Raw genomic sequence first — 23,622 nt, forward strand, 5'->3', positions numbered from 1 at the left:
CTAAATAATATCTAGGTCAAGTTTGATTTTGGGCATGATATAGCAATTTTTTTACAGAGTTATACCCCTTGGACTTAGAAAATAAAAACTCCAGTTATTTGCAGTTTATGTTCATTTTCTTTTTGGATGGTTCCAAGGGAGGGGGGCATAAGTGTTTCACAAACATCTCTTGTTCAATTTTATTTTTTACATGGTCCCTTTAAAGTGGGGGCCAACTCCATGTTAAAATTTAGTAATATCTAAAATTTATATTATCTTATTAATCGCCTCTTGCGACAAAATTGTTTTGGAGTTGAAATCCTGTGTGATAATCCAGACGCAATCCCCCAGGAAAAAAAAAGCTCAGGACGGGGCTGATCTCGCTGAAGCGGCATTTTCCCAAACATCAAACGTCCTTGTGTTGTGTCATTTGATTGAAAAGTGCTCCACGCTCATGACTAGGCTACTTAACCGAGGAAGGAAGTAAACACTGTGTCAATCCATATTTAAACTCAAATCCTGGTATTTGCTTGTATTTGATGCATTCACAAGTAAAACAAATTGCGTAGTTTGGACGAATATTTCTACGAACAACTTGTAAAAAACCATTAAACCGGAAACAGATCTCCAGGTATCGATAGAATCTTTGCGTCACACAGTGCGATTACATGGTTTACCTGGTTGTGTGTTTATCCTGATGCAGAATGGGAAATGGGATGAATAGGGTAAAGTAAAATATCTAAGTTTAAAAAATGATATAATTTGATTATGATATGATTGATTTTTTTTTAAATTGTTACTTTTGAAAAGCTGCACCTGCTGCCCGAGGCCAGGAATGTTGAACAAAATCAAAACAAAATCACGGGGTTTTGTCTTCTTACATTTTTGACCACCCCTTTACTTACAATGAAGTACAATATGCCTATATTTTATTGTTATGGGTGGTCAACAAGAAACAGATACAGTACAATCTCGATCTTGATTTAGCTATATTTATTTTTTTAAGCTATTCAGAGTAGCTTATTAAAGTTTTCATATGTAGTTTTTCACGAAAATGTTTATTATAAGAAAAAGACACAAAAATCTCAATTTATGTACTTAAGTGCCATTTTTATGCATGCTGAAAAAATGACACACTTACATGCCAAAAAAAAATGTTTGACAAAATAGCTAAATCGAGCTACTCTGAATAGCTTAAGAACGTTGGATCCTGCTATCAACTTAGTATCAAGTCTTTAAGTTTTTTTCTAAAGTATCTTTTTAAAATCTTTTAAAAATCTACACACATAGCTTAACCAGAATTCAAAACAAAATTTTGGGATCTATATTCTATATGTTTCATTTGGTGCTACGGTATATTTGACATAAATCGCTTTTCCCTCTATATTATATTATCAGAATGAACCATGGCATCAAATACAAATTAATACTATTTAAAATAAATAAAATTAAAAATATCATAAGGAAAAATGTTACAACTAGTAGACTAATTGTTCTCGAACAATTAGAGGTCTTTCCACCTCTTTGTTTTTTTTGTTTGACATAGAATACAGTATTTCTCTGCGTTACTTCATAAAAAGTGTCAAACGATTAAGTTTGCAATTTTTTATTGATTGACCTTGACTTTTGTCCTTTATGTCATTTTGATCTGACAAGGTAGACGCTTCAATACCAAGTGGTCCGATCTATCTATGATTATTGGTTCAAAAGTTATTTGTGTTTTTATTGATTGTTCAAACTTTCAGGGGCAATAACTGCTATAAAAGGGACTTTGGACCCTTTCGGTATGATAGATTGAACGAGCATCTAAGTGTACTGAATACATTATTAAAAGTTTCAAGTCTCTACCTCTAACGGTTAATGAGGGGTAGCGATAACAAGCATTTTGTACAATAGGAGCAATAACTCTATAATTGTTACATGGTAAGGGTCAAAGGGTGTTATTTTGAAATGCCTTAAGATGTCCTACTACATCCATGAAAAAGTTTTTCTCTACCATCCTAAACAAAAGAGATACAAAAACTCATTAATTAAGAGATTTCCAGATGACCTTGACCTTTGACCTTTATGTCATTTTGTTTGGCCAAGGTAGACGCTTCCATCCCAAGTGGTCCGAAGTCTCTATAATAAGTAATGAAAAAGTTGGAAGTGATTTTATAAAAATGTCAATACTTTCAGGGGCAATTACTACTAGAAGGGGGGCTCAGATCCTTTTGGTATGAATAGATTGAAGAACCCTCTAAGTGTACTGAAGACATTGGTAAAAGTTTCAAGTTTCTATCTCTTATGGTTTCAGAGGAGTAGCGATAACAAGCTTTTCGTACAAAAGGGGCATTAACTCTGTAACTGTTTAAAAGAAGGAGCCAAGGGGATATATTTTGAAATGTCTTAAGATGTCCTACTACATCCATGAAAAAGTTTTTCTCTACCATCCTAAACAAAAGAGATACAAAAACTCATTAATTAAGAGATTTGCAGATGACCTTGACCTTTGACCTTTATGTCATTTTGTTCGGCCAAGGTAGACGCTTCCATCCCAAGTGGTCCGAAGTCTCTATAAAAAGTAATGAAAAAGTTGGAAGTGATTTTATGGAAATTCAAATACTTTCAGGGGCAATAACTGATAGAAGGGGGGCTCGGATCCTTTCGGTATTAGTAGATTGAAGAACCCTCTAAGTGTACTGAAGACATTGGTAAAAGTTCCAAGTCTCTATCTCTTATGGTTTCAGAGGAGTAGCGATAACAAGCTTTTCGTACACAAGGGCATTAACTTTGTAAGTTTTGGGAGTTATCAAGCAAAGGGTCATTTGGTACCATAACTTTTAATGGCCAATAACATAAAGAAAAAATTGTTTCAATATCTCTTGAAATAAAAAAGCTGTCCCTGGAAAAAAAGAGAAGAAAAAAAAGAAACTAGTAGACTAATTGTTCTCGAACAATTAGAGGTCTTTCCACCTCTTTGTTCTCTATGTTTGAAATAAGATTGCTTCAATAGAATAAATTATTTTTTCTGCGTTACTTCATAAAAAAAAGTGTCATACGATTAAGTTTGCAATTTTTTAATGCTTGACCTTGACCTTTGACCTTCATGTCATTTTCATCTGACAAGGTAGACGCTTCAAAACCAAATGGTCCGATGTATCTATGATTATTGATTCAAAAGTTATTTGTGTTTCTTTATTGAATGTTCGAAACCTTCAGGGGCAATAACTGCTAGAAAGGGACTGTGGACCCTGTTGGTATGAATAGATTGGAGAAGCGTCTAAGTATACTGAATACATTAGTAAAAGTTTCAAGTCTCTATCTCTAATGGTTAATGAGGAGTTGCGATAACAAGCATTTTGTACAATAGGGGCAATAACTCTATAATTATTACATGGTAAGGGTCAAAGGGTTATATTTTGAAATGTCTTAAGATGTCCTTCTACATCCATGAAAAAGTTTTTCTCTACCATCCTAAACAAAAGAGATACAAAAACTCATTAATTAAGAGATTTTCAAATGACCTTGACCTTTATGTTATTTTGTTTGGTCAAGGTAGATGCTTCCATCCCAAGTGGTTCGAAGTCTCTATGATAAGTAATAAAACATTTTGAAGTGATTTTATGGAAATGTAAATACTTTCAGGGGCAATAACTTCTAGATGTGGACCTCAGATCCTTTCGGTATGAATAGATTGAAGAACCGTCTATGTGTACTGAAGACATCAGTAAAAGTTTCAAGTCTCTATCTCTTATGGTTTCAGAGGAGTAGTGATAACAAACATTTCGTACAATAGGGGCAATAACTTTGTGTTTATTCAAAGGTATGAGCCAAGGGGCTATATTTTAAAATGTTTTAAGATGTCCTAATATATCCATGAAAAAGTTTTTCTCTACCACCCTTAACAAAAGAGATCTAAAAACTCATTAATTAACAGATTTCTAAATGACCTTGACCTATGACTTTTATGTTATTTTGTTCGGCCAAGGTAGACGCTTCCATCCCAAGTGGTCCGAAGTCTCTATGATAAGTAATAAAAAAGTTGGAAGTGGTCTTATGGAAATTCAAATACTTTCAGGGGCAATAACTGATAGAAGGGGGTCTCAGATCCATTCGGTATTAGTAGATTGAAGAACCCTCTAAGTGTACTGAAGACATTGGTAAAAGTTTTAAGTATCTATCTCTTATGGTTTCAGAGGAGTAGCGATAACAAGCATTTCGTAAACAAGGGCTATAACTTTGTAAGTTCTGGGGGTTATCAGGATCAGGGTCATTTGGTATTATAACTTTAAATGGTCAATTACATGAAGAAAAAATTGTTTCAATATGTCTTATAATAAAAAAGGTGTCCCTTGGAAAATAGAAAAGAAAAATAATAAGAATAAAAAACATAAAGAAAACAAAAGGTCTTTCACCTGAAAGGTGGAAAGACCTAAAAACATAAAGAAATCAAAAGGTCTTTCACCTGAAAGGTGGAAAGACCTAATTTCTTCATCTATTAAATTGATATTTTGACCTTTTTGCACTGAAAAAATGCTATTTTTATCCAATAATGATTCAACATGTAATGAAATTATTTTAAAGTCTCAAACTTTTTCTCAAATCATGATAGACTTGTCAGAAAAATCTTTTAAATTCAGAAAATAAAACCAAAAATATGTGTCTATTATGTAAAATTTGAGATATGGCATGAAATACCCCGATAAGCTAGTTTTAGGCAAAAATTTGGATATTAGAGAAGGAAAATGTCGTGACAAACTCATGACGTTAACAAAATTTTAAATTGTTAACAATAAAAAGATTTTGATCACTGTTGATAGTAGGCATATCTTGTAAAAAATTAGTCATATATCGTTAAGAATTCATAGGTGTCTCAAATGGGCAGATGAAAACAAACAGGAAAATAGAACGGAAGGGAAAATCAGATATCAAGTTGTATTATTTGACTAGATAAGATGGCCTTTTGATTTTTTTTCCGTCTAAATCTCAAGCGTTGTAATATTACAACTCATGTTATTCGAATGTGAACTGGTGTTAATGATAATTTTTAACATAGATTATGTTAGCTCTTGGGGAATTAGATATTGCTTTAGGAAGGATTGATTGTTGGAGACAATATACATACATGTCCTAAAGAGACCTACATAATCGGCTAATTGTATTCAGCGCGTCGGCGCGCCCGCACGTCCATCTCATCTCTTTTAATCCAAGTAAAATCTTCCCGTAGTAAAACACTCAAATGACGTCGATTTTTCTTTATTTTAAAGCATTATGGCTTACATTCATGTCAAGAAATTTCGACCCAGATAGTAATTAGCTTGACAAATAGTTTTGATTCACTTTTATAACTGTAGGCTGTAGAGCTTTTATAAATCGCAGATTAATTCTTTAGTGACACAAACCAAAGTTCTTTTCATTTCATTTTTAGTTCATGATTTTACAATGGATATTGTCTATTTTGCTATAACTTTGAGCGGTTTGAGCTTTTGCTTTTATTTTCTTTGGACATCACCTATAACATTTTTCTATTATTTAATATGACATTGATCCTGGAACCCAGTCTACTTTTGTAAGACAAATCTTGGCATTAAATGCCAACAGAGACATAAATAACATAAACACAAATGTTTTTTAAGTCTCTGATGCTAAACAGGGTATCGGTGTTTTCAGTACAAACACATACTGTCCGTATTTATTAATACCAACTTCCAATATATAATTGTCTAAAAATTGGACTTGTTGAGTCATTAGCCCAACTGGCCTAAACATTATAAACCGGGGTATGGGGTCGTCCAGTATGTGAATTTACATGTATATCTTAGTGATTTAATCGCAAGATTTGTCCATACTGTCTTTAGTGTGAATTATATCAAATGTATGTTTACACACCGCTAATCGTTGTCTGAGCAATAACATCGTACGGTAATAATGACAAGAAGGCCCATGACTTGTACAGACATTTTCTATAACTTCAAATTTTCTCCCGCACCTATCCCCGATATATTGTTATTTATCAAGTGAGAACTTCTTGCAATAATACAAGGTACTACTATACATATGCGCACAGGATAACCATGCAAATACAAAGTAATATTATGTTTCCCTCTCAGCCTTGAACCCGTACCTTTAAGTTATTACATTATCAATGAATACTTATCCAGGGTACAATTTCACTGCGTGGATGGTTGTCCAGGGCACAGATGTCTAACAATGTAATATTTATTTTAGAAGTATGAGAATTTTCTGTACTACAATATCTCATAATCGCAAGAAATATTTTTAATATCATCCAGCTGCTTGTGCTTCCCTCTCCCAAATGCTCTCGAGAAAAAATAAAGCTGATTTCTAGTGGTATTTAGCATTATATGAAAATAACATGAAGTTTGATGACAAAAAAAAAACCCCGAAAAATTGTATTTTAACGAACACATCAAACAAACAGAATTCACGGTATTAAACCATTTTTAGATTTTTCTCTCATTCATTTATCACCTCTACATTCTCATACACTAAATGTTTCTAATAGATTTCTATTGAAAAAGACACCCATTGCCTTATTTAAATCAAACTCATTGATATCAGGATTATTTATTACTATGTACATCAATTACCATCGTTCACTACCATTCTGGCAGAGGAAAACATCGTGCCCGATGAAAATAAAATCGTATAATCGATAATCTAATTTACAAACAAAATCTGTTACGCGAGTGCACAGACGCACCAAATACAGTTAGTCACATAATCAATGTTGCCCAAACCCAAAGTTAACATTTGTTTTTGATCTAGTAATAAAAATATAAAAACATATTTTATCAACTGCTATATGAATGAACATGCATGTAGTAACAGTAGTAATGTTTCCCATTTTATCAAGAAAGCAAAGTTGTAAAACGGTAATGTTTGTTTTTATTTCAGGTTTTACCTGGGCTTTATGTTGGGAATTTCCGTGACGCCAAGGACAGTGAGCAACTCAAAGCATACAAGATAACCCACATTGTGTCAATACATGACTTTGCCAAAAAACTAAGAGACGTAAGAGCTTGTTGCAGACTCATTAAATCCATAAAAGTGTTCTTTCAGTTTGTGCTTAACAGATTAACTGATTTAAGATTAACTTCTGAATTATTAAATAATTGGGTTGATATTTTATATTCTAAAAAGTGTAAATTCAGTGTGTGCTTAATAGATTAACTGATTAATGATTAACTTTTGAGGAATTAAATATATTGGATTGATATTTTATATTCATTTTTTAAATGTGTATGATAAATGTGAGTAGAGTTCGAGCTTAGTTTTAAGAGCCCACAGTGCATTGGTCATTATAACCAAGTACATGTACTTGAAGAAGCAGTATTCTTATCAATAAAAAAAAGATTTAAGTGAATCATAAACAATCAATAAATAAGTTGTAGATCAAAAATATGTTAATTTTTTAAAAATAAATTCTCATTAAGTGATTACTCTTCAGCGTGAGTAGTGTAATAGGGAAGTAAGGCAGACCAAAGTAAATGCTTATAGTTTGACATACCAGGTAATCTTTACGAACTAAATATATTAGGCAGAATGTTTAATGATTCGTTTATTGAGAAGATAGACTCAATGAGTGTGACTATATCCAAATTCAACTCATAAATAACCAAAAAGTTGGGAATTATCATGATATGTATAGTTTTCCAAGTTTTAGTTGCTGAAAGTTAAACAAAATTGAAAAGGAGGTTTTCAAAAATGAGGAAAACTTTATTCAATGTTATCTCTTAGACTTATAAGCAAATAAGATGTCAAAGATATATGCTGTATATGAATATTGCTCCACTTGTTACTTAATAATGTTCCTGTTGATCTAGGATATAGAATACAAGTGTGTACTGGCAAGTGATACCCCAGAACAGAACCTGGCCCAGTTCTTCCCAGAATGCAATGATTTTATTCATGAAGCTCGAGTCAAAGGAGGAAACGTTTTAGTTCACTGGTAAGGTGCTACGTACCTTAAAAGAACTTTGGATGTTCTAGCTATCTTTTTGATAATTGAAAATGCTCTTTGCCAGAAAAAAAAGTTATTTATAATTTCATATGTTTGTCTAATGACTTAATATTAATTGATGAAATAATTAATGAATTGAGAAATTAGTATAGATTTGCATGGGCACCAGCTGTTTTTTTTTTTTTTCAAAATATATTAATTGCCTGAAGCCAAAGTCTGAGGGCAACTGATATATATTCAAAGGTCAAACAAAACAGCTGTTGGCCAAGGATTCAGTAAAAAAAAACTATGAGAGATACACTTTCAAATTTTTTTTAAACTGTAAACATTTATAACCATGATCATCATAGATTTAGAATTTGCAACAAGTGGCTAATTTTTAATATATTTTTAATGTAAATAGTTAATAAATGAATCTTTTCATTCAAATACAAGATAAAGTTAAAAACATAACCAATTAAAAAAAGGTTTATTTGAAAGTTTTGAAACAGTTTTAATCTTATCAGTTTTATAAATGGAAAAAAGTTGATTTACTGTATTCTATGATTGGTTAGTTTAGCGGGCGTGTCGCGGAGTGTGACGGTGACAGCAGCGTACATGATGACGGTGACAAACTATGGATGGAGGGACTGTTTAAATGCCATAAGAGGAGCCAGGTCCTATGCCAATCCAAACTTTGGATTTCAAAGACAGTTACAAAATTTTGGCGTCGAAAAATTGACAGCGGTAATGAGATTGAAAAATCTTATGATTTTGATGTTCTTAAATTTTGATGGTGAAAATTTTGCCGCAAAAATGAGACTTTAAAATCCTAGTTTTTGATTTTCTGAATAAAATTTCGATGATTTTTGCTGTTTTAATATTTAGCAATTTACCTCCATGAGTTAGATGAATGTTGCATGTTTATTGATCTTTTTTGCATATTGTATTGCTTTTAGGAACGTGAGAGAGTTAAATCCATGTATGAGCCTGTGCCTTATAATGACAATGAAGAAATGAAGCATCTCTTGGATGCATTTCATAAGTTTGTTTTGCATGGAGACCCAAATCGAGATGATGGACTGTTAAATCTACCTCATAAGGCTTACAAAGACCGTCCAAAGGCAATTCATGTAAACTCAGACAATGTAGAGACTCAAGGTGCGAGTAAAAGTATGGATGATCAAAACAACCAGTCTAATGAAACTCAGAACCCTCAGACTGTCAGTCAGCAAACCGAAAACAACCAGTCAGATGACACTCAGGAATCAGAAACTTTCAGTCCGAAAACCGAAAACAACCAGTCTGGTAACACTCAAACTGGCAGTCAACAAACCGAAAACAAGTCTGGTAACCCACAGGAACCAGATACTGTCAGTCAGCAAACCGAAAACATCCAGGATAATTTGAACTAGAATTGAAACTATCAAAGAAGAGCTTTATATTCTCGCAGGACAGGACACACCCCTCATCCCCACCCCCAAGTATAGACCCCCAGGTCTTTACTACTGATTTTTCCCATTAAATTAGGGGTATCCTTTTGTAACACTTGGGAATATTTTTCTCTCAAAATGCTTGTTTTAGGTAATTTTTCAGATTGAAAGAATAAATTAGTTTAGAGATGTGTCATAAAAGGATAATTTAATGGAAAAGAATAAAGATGCAGGGGTCTATTCTTGAGGGAATTGGGAGGGGGTGGGGGAGGGGGGTGTCCTGTCCTCGAGCACCTGTGTAGCTACTGGCTAGTGAACCAAGGTCCAACAATTAGTGACTCCAGTCCCATGCATTATATTATTGACAAAATTTATGCAATACTGATATAACTATGCAATATGAATAGTATTAGCATTTACATTTACAAATTTCTTAAGTCATATTTTTACTATTGAAGTGTACACTGTATGAATCTGTCAAGTGTTATTTTACACCATTCATTTATTTTATAAATGGGAGTTTCTAAAAAGTTTTCTTTTTTTTGCAAGTCCATTGTGGCTTTTCATATAGTTCTAGTATTGGAACATGTGCATTTGTTTTTTATATTTATTTCTGAATCAATTGATTTACTGAAGTTACATGTAATTGTATTGGCTATATCACACTTTTTGTACAGTACGTATTTTAGTCTTAATTTTCTAGTTATTTATTGTTTGTTTAGGAAGAAGATTGTTCTACATAAAGTGCCAATAAATCTATCTATAGTACATGTACATAGTTTGTTTGCACTAAAATTGCCTTGATGTGCAGTTTCATCCTAATAATATATTACAGATCCATTACATGTGCATGGAACTTTGAAAAAATCCCTTACTTTTGAATTTTTGAAATGTTGAAAAAAAAAAACCAACTAATCTTAATATATTTAATTAATGTTTAGTTTTACTGGAAGCATCTAGTGTTAGAACCATTTTAACAAGAGCTTGGACTTTGGGTAGTTGCGTCAAACAGCAATGTGACGTAGGCCTGTCTATTTCATTGTAGGCCACTGCCATGGCTCTTTGAAATCAACAAGATTTGTCTGGCCTTTGAGCGAAAACTACGCAATCTATGTATATTTCGCTTGAAACCAGCGTCATTTTTTACTTGTTTTGACGCAAGAAACAGATAGTTATATCCGAATGAAAGTCCAAGGCCTTGTTAAAACAATTCTAATTTATGCTTGAAAGTGATCAATAAGCTACTCAGAATGTTTTATTTGTACATGTTCATGATTTCAATATGCAAGAGGATGAAATGCATTATGGATACATGTATTTACCCACCTTTATGAAGCAACAATATTTATTCATATAAATCACAACCGTTGATAAATTTTTAATTATTTATTAATTGACAAGGAAGTTAAAATGCATGACTGTATTCAAAATTAATGCATATTTTCTGAAAACAGAATCATAATTGTATGTACACTCTGTCTCTCTCTCTGTCTCTCTCTGTCTCTCTCTCTCTCTCTCTCTCTCTCTCTCTCTCTCTCTCTCTCTCACAGACTATTAATGTCATTTTATGTTTATAAACAGTGATTTTTTTTTTATTATTCAATCCTATATGATTAATAAGGGCAGTTACATGTAGTCACTCACTACATGTATCTGTTTCTTCTACACAAAAATAACATACGAAGTATACAATCATGTAATGTTAAATCCTACGGATTTACGCCAAGGAATTACCATGGCAGGAAACACATTCTGGTCAATTGGACGGGCAATGATGACTCTAATATGCACGTTGTGTCAATGGCAATAATGCAACAGGTCGTGCGCGGATCTTGAGTGTGAGGGGGGGTGGGGGGTCTCCGTTACATAGTTTTCATAGTAGAGTTACCAAAAACAGGCATGGTACATTCCTCATCCCAACCCTCGGAATACAGAATTTAATTTTTATTTTTCGGACCCCCAGTGGAATATTATTGGATCCGCGCATGATTTTCAAGGACCTGGCCTCGGTGTGAGATGAAGCGTGACTTTCTTTGCCGGAGCTGTGAATGTTCTCGTCACGGATTCCAGATTCTTGGAACTTCCGGGAGGTAAGGAGATTCGAAAGTTCTTGATGAGCTGTGAATAGTGTTTGATTATTTTTTTTGAATTGATACTATGCAAAATAAAAAAAAAGTTCGATATTGAAATTTTGTATGTTCTGAATCTGAAAAAGTTTAATATTATCACTAAAGTTCTTCACTTCATTTTTTTAAAATGTTAAACTCAACTTCTAAACCAACCCCCAGGCAAAAAAATGTCTGGCATTCGTAATTTCATGATAAATTAAAAAAAAAAAAGAACCTCTCTTGACAAATATTGAAACTTACATTGAGTGTTACGACGAGAATCTCGGTTTCTGCAAATCTTTGTCCAATGCAACTTCGGGGACCAAATCCAAAGGGCAGGAACGCAAAGGGATGGGAGTGTCTTGTTCCATTGTCCAAAGCATCAGATCCCCGCAAAAACCTCTCCGGGATGAATTGATCGGGATACTTGTAGAATCGGGAATCTTTACTGATGTTATTTGACGCAATCAGTATTGGTGTCTGTTCAACACATAACATTTTTAACTGAACGCTAATTGATTAATTAAAGTTCATTACTTCCTTGACATTTCATACACATCGGCATTGCAACGAAATCGGCAAAACTAAACAATCAAAGAACTGAAAGTACTGAAAGTCTAACTTATTTAAGGGGATGGAACTCAGGAATCCGTCACTGTTTCAGATGCGTTATTGTACATTTTGTTGGAATATGACCGGTGAAGCTAACACGTTTACTACGTAACGTAATATTATTGTAATAGGATGAAGGGGTTAGCTTTTTCAGTCGATAATGCTGCACGAAGGGGTTGTGTTTCTTCATTTCAATGTTTTATAGGCTCAAAAGGTTCGTTTCTCTGTATTCCAGGCTGGTTTTATACATGATTATAACTATTGATTTGGCTCGACATAGGTAAACTGAACTTATTTTAAAATTGTTATATACATAGATTTATAGCCACAATTTGCGATCCCGTGAACATTGAGAATCGTTCTCAAAAATAGCAGGATGTACGCGCATTATTTATGGTAAACTTTTAAATTGTTGAGATATTGCTAGCTGTTTAGAATAATGGACACCGTCAACATTGCACCTTTTTTTAAAAATCACATACCCCCCTCTAACGTCAATTTGCGGATTCACCCCGATAAGTGTAAATTAGGCTTATTTTTACCTTTTTCGGAATTTTGTATCCTGATATGTTACAATCTGTGTCAAAAATACGGACGCTTCCAACATTGGTAGGGAAATTCTTTCTTTAAAAAAAAAATAATGTAATTGCGATTATCTACCTGTATCTTCATTTGTTGCTTTTTTCATTGTAAAGTATTTGTTAGTTTTAAGATTTACGTGTAAATATCAAGATTTGAATGATTTACCTCATCGATTCCCGAAGACATGCTTTCAGAAAAGTCATCTTAGATAGTGCTGTAGTGTCAAGACCATGATTGCTGCTGTGATTACTGATTTCATCATATACTTTTTTCTGCGCTTCTTCGTTTGCCGCCAATTCGTACCACAGAAACGTCATTGTATTGGAAGTCTTAAAACATTAAAACTTTAAATTAAAAAAAAATATTGCAAAATAACATCACTGATTCTCATTTTGTTTGAGTATTTTCCAAAGTTACTCATTTATGGCAGGTTTTTTTTTGTTTTGTTTGTTAAAAAGCCGCAACTTATGTTACCAAACAGGACTAACAAGTCCTTTCTCTGACAGAATTATCATTGCTCTAGACCTAGCACTTTTCCCAAATATTATTTCATGTCTTTGCAAAATAGGCCAGCAAACAATGAATTGCATAGAACGATTTCATTTTTTGTGGCTTATTGAAAAAGTTCATAAATGGACATTGTCCCTCCAATAAGAGATACACTCACTTGCTGGGATACCTAAATATAAACAATAACACACATGCTGGCAATTGATTGTACATGTATATATACATGCATATATACTATGAAGTTATTGTATCCATAAATGAAATTGTGTATATGCATGTAATTGTATGTATACATGCATGCAAATGTAAACATACTATATACGTATGTATTCAGTATATGCAAACTTACAGAGTCAATCCCCCCGCCGAACAGATTGGTGATGAGAAGATTTATTCTGTCTTTGGTCAGACGTCCGTCGGTCGTCATGGACAAAAGGAGATTGGGACAAGATGCTCGTGCATTTTCAGTGGATTCCTCGACCGTAGATTTTAACCGTTGGACAGCACATTCGATTTCCTTGTCTGTAATACTAAATATACAGACAGTGTAAACTCAAAAATAAAAAGGAAAAGAAAAATCGGTTAGATATGTAAGAATATTCAATGACATCATACCAATGAAGTTTGAGGACAGCCTTCTCAAATCTTCGGTAAAATGGCGTCCTGAAATATTTGTAAGGTTTAAAGAACTTTCCAGCTTCGGCAGTGGAGGTGAAAATTGTATTGAGATCTTCCATACTGATTGGCGATTGGCCCTGTAGACATCCTAACCGGCGATTGAAACACAACATCCCCATGCCTGCAAAACAAAGACAACGCAAAAACGGTCTTTTATTAATTTACAATTTTTGATTGTTGATGAATTATTATATGTATGTATTACGTATAGAACCAATGTAATCATACATCTAGATATTATGCAAAATAAACTTGCATTCAGTTGCAACAGCATTGAGTAATTGAAGACAGTCATCTATAGTTCGGGTGTCTTTTAAATTGGCAACGAAGTCACCCGCCACCTCATCTATGAGTGGTATATAAGAACGGACAGCGGACGGTTTCATTATATGATCCTGGGCGGGCTTTCGAAGGTTCCACCACGCCTCTCCTTGCCTGCATAGTAAAAAAAAATCGTATTATATTTTTTTCAATTATACAGCTAGAAAATTCATGCTAATGTTAATAATCACCCCTGTTTGACAAAGGCGTCGGAAGCAAATTGAAATTGGATGTGGGAAGAGGGGCAGACTTTTCCAAAAATCTTGACAAGATAAAAAAGAGAAGGAAAAACTATTTTCGACAACTAAAATTCTAATCCGGGGTGGGGGGGGGGGCTGTGTTGGTTGTACATTTATTTTAATTATGCCCATCTGTGCAAAACAGTGTGTGGGGGAGAGGAGGCTTATTCCCCTTCCCCCCAGCCCAGTTCCCATCTAGTCCCTCCAGTTCCGACGTCTGTGTATTATTTAATTTATTTAACCTCTATACTGGTTTACTAAAATGGTCATACAGAGTTCCAAGTCCTTCTTCTTTGTTGTTCCTTATGCCAAATATTTTCACAATTTCTACTTCGGGTCGGAAGGGATATTTGACGCGGATGCTTAGAACCTCTTTTGCAAGGTCCGGATTTGACACGACTACAATCCACCGCGAGGCAATTCTAAACCGGAACAGATCCCCATGCGCCTGCCGATATGCGCGCAGAATATCGTTAAGACCTCCTATCTTTCCATTACCTGTAAAAACAAACAAGGACCATTTGCATGTGTTTCCAACGAAAACGTGAAAACCTTAAAATTATCACAGATTCCACCGACTCTAGCCCCCTGCTTTTAACCACTAAATTTGTACTTTGTATTAAGTATATGTATAGTTGACTTTTAATCTCAGAATTTAAAGGGTTCATACTAACTAAATAATTATGTTCTATATTTATGAAGATTGTATAGTATTGTGAAGCATGTATAGTATCAGGCATTCGGCGAATTCTACTATTTGCGCACACATTACGCTTCGCACTACTTTGTTAACTATGCAGTGACAGCTTTGTGTAAATCATTTTCATATTTTGATGCATTTTTCTTGAGATTTAAACTTTTATACAGTAACATAATTATTCAATCATACTTAAATGCTTAAATAATTTTAATCGGGAAGTTCTCGCCGTCTATAAAAGTAAAGTTAAGCTACATTTGTATTCGGAAAACAACAAAACATTGCAAATTATGCTAGTTGATGCATGTTGTAGTTTTGGCATAACATTACGTTATTTCATAATACTGACAGTTTATATCAAATGCCGATCATTTCTTTAAAAGGAATACTTTGTTTCTGTAATGTTTACCGACAACTTTACAATTACAGCGCCTTTGAACTTATATGTGCATACGGCATGGAATCCCAATCCCGAAACAGATAAAGCTGTGCTAGCCTGGTTCCCTGAGCTACCCATTACGCACAGGAACCAGGCTAGCTCATGCGCAGGCTGAATTTTCCCCATAGCATCCGGTCAAACCTCGCTTATATATTTTCTGCGTGGACCTCAGGGTCCACGCAACAAAACTTAAACAGGTGAAGCTTGTTTAAATTACGGTTGCTTGGTGATGCTTAAATTAAACGAATACTCATAAAACCGTATTAGAATGGGAAAAAATTATATCGAAGACGACCAAATTCCGCTGTGATCGAAACTCATCGTTGCACTTACTGAACTTTTTAACATGAACAAGAGGCCCTATAAATGGCAAGGCGTATATTCCTTTGGGTCCAGGGACGCTATCAAAGCTTTGAATTCCGCTAGAATCAAAGCTCGAGACGTCTGGGGGTTCCTCAAGCGGTTTATCGTTAAACTTAACCCCCTCAATGGTGCTGGAGTTCCGCAAGGAAGGAGTTGACGATCTTAATGCAGTTAACAAAGTCCTTCTGTAAAAATGAGATTTTATACAGGTATAATGTAAACAGTAACCTGATTCGACAACAAAAAATGACACGAGCAATTAAAAAAAAACGACTGCAAAGCATTTGCTTTAAAAAAATTTTGATTTAAAAAAAAATAGAGTGTTTGCCTTACGTGAAAAATAAAAATTATGTACATTAGCAGCATATATAAAAAGGATCCTGCCAATGACACATTTGTTCATATGTATATGAAGAAAGATGAAAGAATAAAAATCATTTGAAAATTAGAATTAACTATGTTTTAAACTTTTAACATGATATCACATACCTATAAATTGCAGAACATTTTCGTTTTTAGCCGAATTCTTTTCGAAAAATTTTAAAATGTACAGAAACACAAAAAACGGTTATTTCACAAATACATCATACTTTTTATCATTTTTTAAACGATTTGTCTTATTCATCCACACACTCTCCTCAAGAAGATCTAACTAGACTCTGCAGAAACGCACTTTAATCTTATCATACATGTTTATACAGTATGCAACCCGATCGCCTCGTATGGGCGGCGGAAAGGGTAAAAAGACATTTATGCAAAACGAACAACTATTTTTTTTTTTAACATACTAAAATAAGAAACATACAAGCTTAAAACAAAACCAACAGCCTCTTTTGCCAAATCAACAGACATCGATGCAAAACACAATCACCGATGTAAAACCAACAGTTATGCATTGAATAAGCGCTAGATGGCGTGCACAAAGGCATCAGTAAAAATCGTACCCTGGAGGAAACGAAAACCGGAAAAAAAACCGTTAACGTTTCCATAAATTAGAGTGCATATTCTCCGAGAGAAAACGTGCCTTGAAGAATTCTTAACAGGAATTGAAATACTTTTTTAAAAAACTGTTCTTATGCAATAAATAACTTATTCGATAAACAATTATATCATTTTTGCTTGTATCATTGTTTACATAATGACGTACATTAAAAAAAACTACACAATACAGCTAGGTACGTACATATAGCATCGATTTTTAAGGGGGGGGGGGGGGAGGAGAGACACATCCTAAAAACCGATACTTAAGTGAATTAAGATTAAAACAGTTTGAATTCACCCACTCCTTAGATCCGCCATTTCATGCATCATGATCCCATTTAGATATTTCTAACAACAAATGTGTTTTTCGTTACAACAGGCTTAAGAAGGATACATGTATGTTTAAAACAAATACATGTACAATGCTTGATTTAAAAAACTATATAGGCCTAAGGGTGTTGCTAAAATGCGGAACGGAAAGCAGAAAGGAACAGAAAAAAAATATTATGACGTTTTTCGTTTAAATATTGTAAATATTGGGCACAAACTTTTACTTTGTAACATTTATTCATAAATTTTGAATGATTATTATCATAAGCTTGTTTAATTATTTTTTTTATCATTTTTACGAATGTCTAAATTATTGCATTCTATTTGCTTAATAAAGAATGAAACGGAAAAGGAAATGTACTCACATCGTGTTTAAATAAGCTATTAAAATTATTTTTTAAAATTATTTTCCTTTTGTAATATTATTGGAACAAGAGAAAAGCTGTCAATGTGACAGCAAACTGGGTTTTCTTTTATGTTAACAGTATCCTTAATCCATTTGTCAAACCTGGATTGATAAACACAACCCATCCAGTAATGGAGTATCCTATATGCAATATTCTGTGTGAAAATAACTAAGTTCAACAGGTGGCATTTTTATCAAAAATTATCAAAAATCAAAATCCAAGTATAATATGCACAGCTCTGATATATGTACAATTGATCTGCAAAACAACAACTCCCTATCTTGAAAACTGTAGGAGGAGTTATCCGTACAATAAGGGTACTCTTTTGGCAGCCGCCCACACGCCCGGGACCGCTATTTTCACCATTTTAATAACCGGATTTTCCCTTAAATTCGGAAAACCCGGTTAAAAATAGTGTATGGCAGTTGGTTGAAGCGTTTGATTGTGTTTTTCATTACTTCGAAACTTGCTTAGGATTTTATTTTTATTTTTAAAAATTCAAACATGATGTACCCTCATTCACATTGAAGTTTTAGTGATCCATACTATTTAAACAATTTATCAATAGCATTAATATTATTGATATCAATAACGTGACCGACAAACATTGTTACGGGGTTTTACTGCCAAATCCTGTTTGCTGACCTTTTCGTCTCGCTATTTTAAAGATTATTAATCGAAAACAGAATCCCTGGTATTTATAAACGACATTTGAATCAAGTATTTAATACGGCCATATTCCTACATAACTTTTAACTTTCTATGGGTTTTCCATATAAGTGTCCCAGACATTCATACTCGTTTATAGCAGTTTCTCAAAGTAGAAACAACAGCTATTTTTTATTACCATTCTCGAAAAACCCTGGTATTTATAAACAACATTTGAATCTAGTAATTAATATATATATAATAATATACAGTTATGAAGGAATAATATTCCTACATAATTTTCAACTTTCCTGGGATTTTCCATATAAGTGTCCCAGACATTCATACTCGTTTATAGCAGTTCCTAAAAGTAGAAACAACAGCTGTTTTTTTTATTACTATTCTCGTGATCTTTTAACTGAGTGTTAATAAAGAATACTTAAAAAATACACAGTAATTTAAAAAGTTCATCGGGATATGAACATGGTTGGTCACGTGATCAAATCCTGTGAAACCCGAAGAGCTTCTCAGAAGATCTGATCACGTACCAACCAATTTAAGTTCATATCCCCGTGAACTTTTTAGCATTGCTATATATTACTTATATTTACGTTTGAAGGTCTGCCCCTCCGCTATAAAAACAATGTGCGTATCTGTACTTACACAACTATATTGAATTAACCATACATGATAGTGTTTCCTTTTTTTTAATTTCTATGTCTAGAATGATAAAGTGATGTGTCTTACGTTTTTGTTAGGTAGATAACCTGAAGTCTGCCCCCAATAAAATTTCTTAAATTTATAAAGCCAAATTATTTAACATATATGCCTCAAAACCACCCCCACCACTCAAACCATGGCAAACCTAAATATCACTTGGAATTCAACCCGTACCCCTCTCCCTGGAAAAAAATTGTGGATCCGTGCGTGAAAACGTTCTCTTAAGTCAAGGGTACGTTTTTTCCATGGTGCGATTTCTACTTTCTTTCTACCTATTTGCACGCCATCTAGCGTTTATTCAGTGCATGACTGTTGTTTTTGCATCGGTGATCGTTTGTTTTGCATCGGCGTCTGTTTGCATTAGAGGCTGTTGGTTTTGTTTTAAGCTAGTCTGATGCGTATTTTAGTATGTTTTAATTAAGTTTTGCATAAACGTCTTTTTTTTTACCCTTTCCGCCGCCCATGGGCCGGTATGACTTTTTAGATTAAAATATACTTATGCGGTTGACTTGTCAAAATTGGATCGTTGGGAAACTTCAATATCTATTGGTAAAAATTATTTCAAAAGCATAAAAATAAAATCGATAGAATTTTTATTTCATTATTTCCAATTTTTACTAATCAAAGATTTAGAGAAAATCAACAAAGGACACAAATGGGGGGGGGGGGGGGGCGGGGGGGGGGGGCAGGAAGTGAAACAACAATGCTTTTATAACTGGTAAGATAAGACACCAAAATATTTACAATTTTGATCGAAATATCCAGTGATTTACCAATTTGAATTTGGACACCACAGATTAGATAGGTTATTGTGGACACTGAAGTCTTATCAGTGCAAACCTTAAACTTGGACGCGAAAGATATGGACTATTCACCGGTGTTTCATTAAAGTTTCAGAAAATGACAACCATGCACTTCTCGGTGGTGACAATGAATTCTTCACTTTCCTCAAAGTATTATTGATAATGGTTTAGAGAGTGGATAGGTCTTTGAAATTGTATGCAGAAGACTATATACTAGAATTCTCATACTTTGAACGTGATGTTAAGTTATATCATTCATAACGAAATCATATAATCATTATACATAGTTTCCATTTGCATGATTTCTTACATGTAACCCCTTACGAAAACTACTAAAATATGTAATAGAAAATTACGTTTTCAGCATCCTGTTGGAACGTTAGTATCTTTTCCTCTTGCGGAAACACATGCAGTTTATATGACCTGTAATTACAAATATTACAAGTTACATTTATATTGTATTGATTGAAGTTACTTGTCTTCCCATTGATATGTTTTCCAATCATCCGATTTTTAGACACATGCATTTTATATCGGGTGACAAACACACTTTTATCTGTTAATGCTCGTATTTTGTTGTGTTCAATAATTTCGTACCGAAGATTCTAATGAAAACGTTCCATTTTAACAAGAGCCTGGAATTTGGGTAGTTATGTCAATTGTCAAACATCAATGTGACGTAGGCCTGTCTATTTCATTGCTGGCCACTTGGCTATGGCTCTTTGAAATCAACACGATTTGTCTAGGTGATGATCCGCTATGACTAAACAATCGAAACCAGCGTCATATATAACTTGCTTTGATGCAAAAAATGAATAGTTACGTCCTACCGAAAGTCCAAAGTCTTATTAAAATGGTTCTATTTCCATACTTTATCGTAAAATATGCATATACATGTAATCTTAGCCATTGAAGATTTTCTTTACACAATTGTATGATTATCAAAAGGGCATGGTCACGATTTTGGTCAAATTCTGTTTTTATGTTTTTATTATTTACAATGCTTTAGAAATGCATTTCTAATGATCAAATAAAATTTGGGAGTCATTCGTAGAGTTATAAGCAAGATACAGGGCTCACAATTCGTTGTCATGTAAACAAGGCTCGTGCCCTGTTTTTGTTTACATAGGTTCAATATACCAGTAAAAAACCCTTTTCCAGCTTAGTTATCTATCTTTTTATTCAGTTTTAGGCATAGATGAACAGTTCCTAACGTTTAACACATTCGGTTTAGGTTTAAAACTGAAATTTTTACTTCAACGTTCAAAATGTAAACAAACGCTTTGTTTACATAGCGAAGAATTTCAAGCTCTGTAACTCGCTTATAACTCAGCAAATGACACTCAAATTTCGGTTGCTTATCAAAAATACCCCTCTTAAACACTGTAGATATTAAAATCGGATAAAAACTTTTGGACCAAAATCGTGACCATGCCCCTTTAAAACATTCTATAAATTTATATGTATAGTTGCAGTTTTCATTTTTGCATCTCTTAATGTAAAAGACGCACTTTTTCGATTGATTTAAACAATCAAACGCCTTCTTTGATGTTTCATGCGGATAAAAGGTAGCTATCATTTTTAAAAAAAAGTTACATGTAGCTACCTTCATACCCGCATTAAGCACCAGAGAAAGCAACAAATATTCCATACATGTATATGTGAAGGTTGCCATGGTAATAACATCTACTTTGAAGTGTGAGGTCAGTCCGTGCAAGTCCGTGGACTTCATGACCTCAGCTTTAGATACGATCGACAGATCAAGAAATAATCCACACAATGTCAGCAGCAAAATTAGAAAGAATATATCAACGAACGATGTGAAAATAATATATCAACGAACGATGTGAAAATGATGTATTTTAGCTACTAGAATTAAATTTATTATTCAAAAAGCTAAACAAAACATCCAAAAGCAGTTTAGAATGCGTGTATTGTTATGCCGACAGCAACATTTAGGCCATTTTTACTTGATCGCGTAGATATCTGTCTTGTCATGCATATTTACAATTAATTATCGGAGACAATAGATGAAAAATATACTTAGTGGATGTAAATATCTGTACATGTACATAAATGCTAAAAAATGCAATTACACAATACTATATTCTTTTAAAATAGCGAAATGGTAAACAAAAATTAAAACATTGACATTAATTTGCATGTTAACAATATCAAAACATTGCAGAGATATATTTCCTATGAACTGTTGTTTTTTAGGTATATACAAACTTCTTAGAAGAAAATAGAGTAGTGAAAAAAAAATGTTTGTTTGTGTGATTGAAAAGCATTTTTGTCAGGTCATTGCAGTCTATCGCCCCATATTATTATCCATTCATGGTTTGTGTCCCCAAGTTAACCTTTCCATCTCCGGCCATTTGCACTTGTGTCGCTATCTGCTCTTTGACTTTTTCGCCTTTATCATTCGAAAAAAAACTTGGACACAGTATATTTTAAAAGAAGTTGACATTTTGTTCCGGGTGTGGAAACACAAGGAATGATTTACTGTGGTTTCATCAATATTCGCTGAATACCAATTTTCGTGGATTTCGTTGTTAAGTTGATCCACGAAATTAAATGTTCATTGAAGTTCAATTGCAACTAACATTTCGTATTGATTGGATCATTGGCCACGAAATTACGTATCCTTGAAACTGTGGTTTTTAGAAAATCCACGAAAATTGATACCCACGAAAATTAATGAAACCACAGTATTTAATTTCGGCAAACTAAAAGCTTTGCAAAAGCGAAAGAAGACAAAATAGTTAATCACTACCGAATTCAAGAATATTTTTTTTCTACTTTCATTTTTTACATTGTATCTAATTGGCAATTTTGTTTTTATTTTAAATTCACATCCATTTAAGCTTGGTTTGATCCTATAAAATAATTATTTTTTAACATGTGTTAAGCTTATTTAATTTTCAGTCCAGAAAATTCTGATGAAAAATCATACCGAGGGAAATAAAACCGGTTTCAATTTAAAATAAAAAAAATAGAAGAAATTATCACCACATTAATTTTCATCACTTGAATGGAGAAAGACAAGATCCATTTAAGAGTATGTGTGAAATATGTGATAAAAATATCAAATGAAAAACTGGTTTATAGTGCAGAAAAGAACAAGAACTAAATATCCTACCTGCTTTTTCTGAATCCTCCCGCTGATCACTGTGTAAACAATTCAGGATCTTATCGGCAAACATAAGGATGGTCAATCATTTAACACCTGGATTACCTTGAATTTGTCAATCGAGGTCATTCATCGGAAGTTGAACTATTTACGAAAACAATATGTGGTGCATATATATTCACCGGACTTCGTATTAACCTAGTTTTCATTTTATTTTTTTTTTACACAATTGAAAAAAAATATTTATTAGTAAGTTGTAAGGGATCTGTATAATATGGTATACAAGTAAATACTAAATATACTAAAATCTCTCATACTTAAAAGTAGTTGTTGTAATCAACTTTTCTCCAACGAGTTGTAAAGTTTCTATCCCTAGGCCTTTGCGAGTACTTTATTGTTTCCCTGAATATACGTAGCGAAAATTAATTTCGCGAGTTGTTTTCCCGGTTTACAGTAATTACAAAGTATGTGTAGAACAATGATATGCATTGGTGGAGCTGAGAAATATTAAAGTTAACATTCCTATATCTTCTCTTCTGACGGAACCTTTTCTTTTTAGAATTTCTAACTAAAGACCATTACAAATTATGCTAGGCAGAATGTGTAGGATCAAATATCCAGAAATATAAATATAGTTTTGCATCGATTCGAACTTCCAAGGTACACTGTCATGTCGTTGATAAATTCTCTAATA

At 33.5% G+C, this 23,622-nt stretch overlaps 2 protein-coding genes across 2 annotated transcripts; one reads left to right on the forward strand and one right to left on the reverse strand.

Annotated features, from left to right (window-relative positions):
• Positions 1-507: 507 nt before the first annotated feature.
• LOC128189914 (dual specificity protein phosphatase 22-like) lies at positions 508-9,787 on the forward strand. The gene is made up of 5 exons (XM_052861722.1): positions 508-704; positions 6,880-6,996; positions 7,809-7,933; positions 8,500-8,671; positions 8,884-9,787. Exons 1-5 carry the CDS (start codon positions 684-686, stop codon positions 9,337-9,339), a joined length of 891 nt encoding a protein of 296 aa, XP_052717682.1. The 5' UTR covers positions 508-683; the 3' UTR covers positions 9,340-9,787.
• A 147-nt stretch (positions 9,788-9,934) lies between these two features.
• On the reverse strand, positions 9,935-23,012 carry LOC128189911 (probable cytochrome P450 CYP44). The gene is made up of 11 exons (XM_052861714.1): positions 22,938-23,012; positions 20,152-20,218; positions 15,877-16,091; positions 14,680-14,905; positions 14,104-14,282; positions 13,785-13,968; positions 13,519-13,699; positions 12,825-12,988; positions 12,620-12,701; positions 11,727-11,945; positions 9,935-11,475 (listed from the first exon to the last, which is right to left on the reverse strand). Exons 2-11 carry the CDS (start codon positions 20,160-20,162, stop codon positions 11,350-11,352), a joined length of 1,587 nt encoding a protein of 528 aa, XP_052717674.1. The 5' UTR covers positions 20,163-20,218; positions 22,938-23,012; the 3' UTR covers positions 9,935-11,349.
• Positions 23,013-23,622: the final 610 nt, after the last annotated feature.

This window comes from Crassostrea angulata, chromosome 6, assembly GCF_025612915.1.
Source record: "Crassostrea angulata isolate pt1a10 chromosome 6, ASM2561291v2, whole genome shotgun sequence".
Taxonomy (NCBI): Eukaryota; Metazoa; Mollusca; class Bivalvia; order Ostreida; family Ostreidae; genus Magallana; species Magallana angulata.

What these genes read in the sequence shown, in the direction of transcription:
- LOC128189914 (XM_052861722.1), top strand. Translation starts at nt 684, where the DNA reads ATGGGAAATGGGATGAATAGG. An exon ending in TGGGAAATGGGATGAATAGG is followed by an intron (nt 705 to 6,879) that starts GTAAAGTAAAAT and finishes TTTTTATTTCAG; the next exon opens with GTTTTACCTGGGCTTTATGT. An exon ending in GCGTCGAAAAATTGACAGCG is followed by an intron (nt 8,672 to 8,883) that starts GTAATGAGATTG and finishes TATTGCTTTTAG; the next exon opens with GAACGTGAGAGAGTTAAATC.
- LOC128189911 (XM_052861714.1), bottom strand. An exon ending in TGTTCATGTTAAAAAGTTCA is followed by an intron (nt 14,906 to 15,876) that starts GTAAGTGCAACG and finishes TTGTTTTTACAG; the next exon opens with GTAATGGAAAGATAGGAGGT. An exon ending in GATACAAAATTCCGAAAAAG is followed by an intron (nt 11,946 to 12,619) that starts GTAAAAATAAGC and finishes TGTGTTGAACAG; the next exon opens with ACACCAATACTGATTGCGTC.